The sequence below is a fragment of the Melanostigma gelatinosum genome (assembly GCF_949748355.1).
Source record: "Melanostigma gelatinosum genome assembly, chromosome: 23".
In the NCBI taxonomy this organism is placed as follows: Eukaryota; Metazoa; Chordata; class Actinopteri; order Perciformes; family Zoarcidae; genus Melanostigma; species Melanostigma gelatinosum.
The window spans coordinates 854744-857260 of record NC_136656.1 but is presented as its reverse complement, the minus strand read 5'-3'; the positions used below and the strand labels follow the sequence as shown (position 1 = coordinate 857260).

Genomic DNA, 2517 nt, shown 5'->3' with positions numbered 1-2517 from the left:
ACACCCTGACTTGCTGAAACCAGCCTATTTGCATAATGATAAACATGCAGCTACTGACGCGCCCGTCAGCTGTAAGTCTGGTTAACATTTACACACACAAACACACTCGGCTGTCACCAACACGCTGTATTAAAGAAGACTTGAAACTAGAGATTGAGACATAAACTCATGTTTACAATGTTTACTGAGGGAATAAATCAAGAGAGAAGTAGAGTCATTTTCTATAGACTTCTATACAACCAGAGGAGTCGCCCCCTGGTGGACACTAGAGAGAATGCAGCTTTAACACGTGACGCTTTGACTTCACTTTCAGCCTTTTTCCCAAACCTTAACCGAAAACCAGGAGTCTTAACCCTTAATCTTACTGCTTGACCTTGTAGGGACCACAACCTTTTGTCCCCAAATGGTGGTTGAGTCCCCACAATGTGAGTAACACAATCTGTTACACACACACACACACACACACACACACACACACACACACACACACACACACACACACACACACACACACACACACACACACTGACAGCTGACAGTGAACAGCTGCACTCGAGCCTCCTGCTATAAATATCAAGAGCTGGTCGAAGATGAACGAGACGACAGTGGATGAAGTACTCAGACCTTTTACTGAAGTACAAGTAGCAGTATTGCAATTGAAAAACACTTAAAAATATAAGTACTCACAATGCAGAACAGTTCCCTTCAGTTTATATTTATTATTGGAATTATATTTCTGATTCATTTCAGTCCAAGAATCTGAATGTTGTCGAGGTTTCAGTTAATTTAATGAACTAGTTTACTCATTTTCTGTTGTCATGTAGTTTTATACATTAAAATGCTAATTTTATGAACTGATGAAATGTTTAATGTCAAAAATAATGTCGATAATATTAATCTGTAAAGTGACTAAAACGGTCAGATAAATATAGTGGAGTAGAAAGCACAATAGTTCCTGCTAAAATATAAGACAAGTGTAAAGTAGCATGAAATGGAAATTCTGACAAAGGTACAAGTACCTTCAATTTTTACTTAAACAAATGAGTTCACAGCAAATAATACTATTGGAGATCATGAGTCTGAGGTAAACAAACAAATAATAATCATAATTTAAAGAGAAAAGAGCACCACATCTTATGAGAAGAGCCTTTGAAATCAATTAAAGAATAATTATTCAACACTTTTCTGCTTTATGGTCTAAAATGTATCAAACGCTCCAATATTAACACCGCTTATAGAAAATAGAAAATAAGTACAACGATCTACAACAACGTATAATGATGAACAATTTTAACATGTGGGAGTTTAAAATAAAAAAAAATAGTATTTGAATCATCTTATCTAACGAATGCCAAAGAAAACCTGACAATAGCAGCTAAAAATCAAATCGATGTGATTTCACCTTTAAAACCCCTCTGAAGGCGCTTAGCTCTTCATATTGTCTTTGAATACAGACAACAAACACACACATCTGTAGCTAGTAGCTAGTAGCTTAGTAGCTCAGTAGCTAGTAGCTTAGTAGCTTAGTAGCTAGTAGCTCAGTAGCTTAGTAGCTCAGTAGCTAGTAGCTCAGTATCTCAGTAGCTCAGTAGCTAGTAGCTAGTAGCTAGTAGCTTAGTAGCTAGTAGCTTAGTAGCTAGTAGCTCAGTAGCTCAGTAGCTAGTAGCGTAGTAGCTTAGTAGCTCAGTAGCTAGTAGCTCAGTATCTCAGTAGCTCAGTAGCTCAGTAGCTAGTAGCTAATAGCTTAGTAGCTAGTAGCTCAGTAGCTCAGTAGCTAGTAGCTAGTAGCTAGTAGCTCAGTAGCTCAGTAGCTCAGTAGCTCAGTAGCTCAGTAGCTAGTAGGACGTACCTGGGGTTGACGAGGTCGTCCACGTTGTCCATGGTGGACGCTGTCGGCCGGTCGGGGACGCAGAGCTCACAGTTCGTCTTCAGCTGAGACTCGTTCAGTCCGTCAGCTGTCTGGTTCCATCGCCAGCTGCTTGGTCAACACCTCCCCTTCACAATCACACATCCTGTGATCTGGGACTTTATTATTCAAGGAAACCAAGTTTTTCATGTTTATTTTATTTCAGTACTCAAATCTTTTATTGATGTTAATGTACTAATACCACACTAAAAATACTCTGTTACGACTCAGTAAAAGTCCTGCATTCCTGAGTATTATCAGCTGTTACAGTACTCACTCTGCAGTCAAAAGGTTTTATATTCTTACTATTGCTGTTCATTGAATTATATTTTAGACTTCTACTCAACTACTTCTCAGAGGTAAATACATGATATGAAGTAGTACTATGCTCTACCCAGTAGTACACCAAGTATCTCAAACTGGCTCCACGTTGACAAACTACAACATTATGATGCTCTTTTTATGTATTTATTAAATAAATACAAATATTGTACTTTACAACAATGAAGCCACTCTGAATTACGAGTACTTCTTTTAAGTGCATTTTGTTGATAATACTGTAGTACTTTAACTGAAGTAACATTTTGAATCCAGCACTGTTACCTGCTGTG

The 2517-nt window shown here is 38.0% G+C and overlaps 1 protein-coding gene across 1 annotated transcript in view; it reads right to left on the bottom strand.

Annotated features, from left to right (window-relative positions):
* aimp1b (aminoacyl tRNA synthetase complex interacting multifunctional protein 1b) overlaps positions 1-1983 on the bottom strand; it is a 5719-nt gene extending 3736 nt beyond the window's left edge. Inside the window, exon 1 of the mRNA XM_079295613.1 lies at positions 1850-1983. Within this exon, the coding sequence (XP_079151739.1) occupies positions 1850-1881 (32 nt within the window). The 5' untranslated portion in view covers positions 1882-1983. The remainder of the gene's footprint in view (positions 1-1849) is intronic.
* Between the last annotated feature and the right edge of the window lie 534 nt (positions 1984-2517).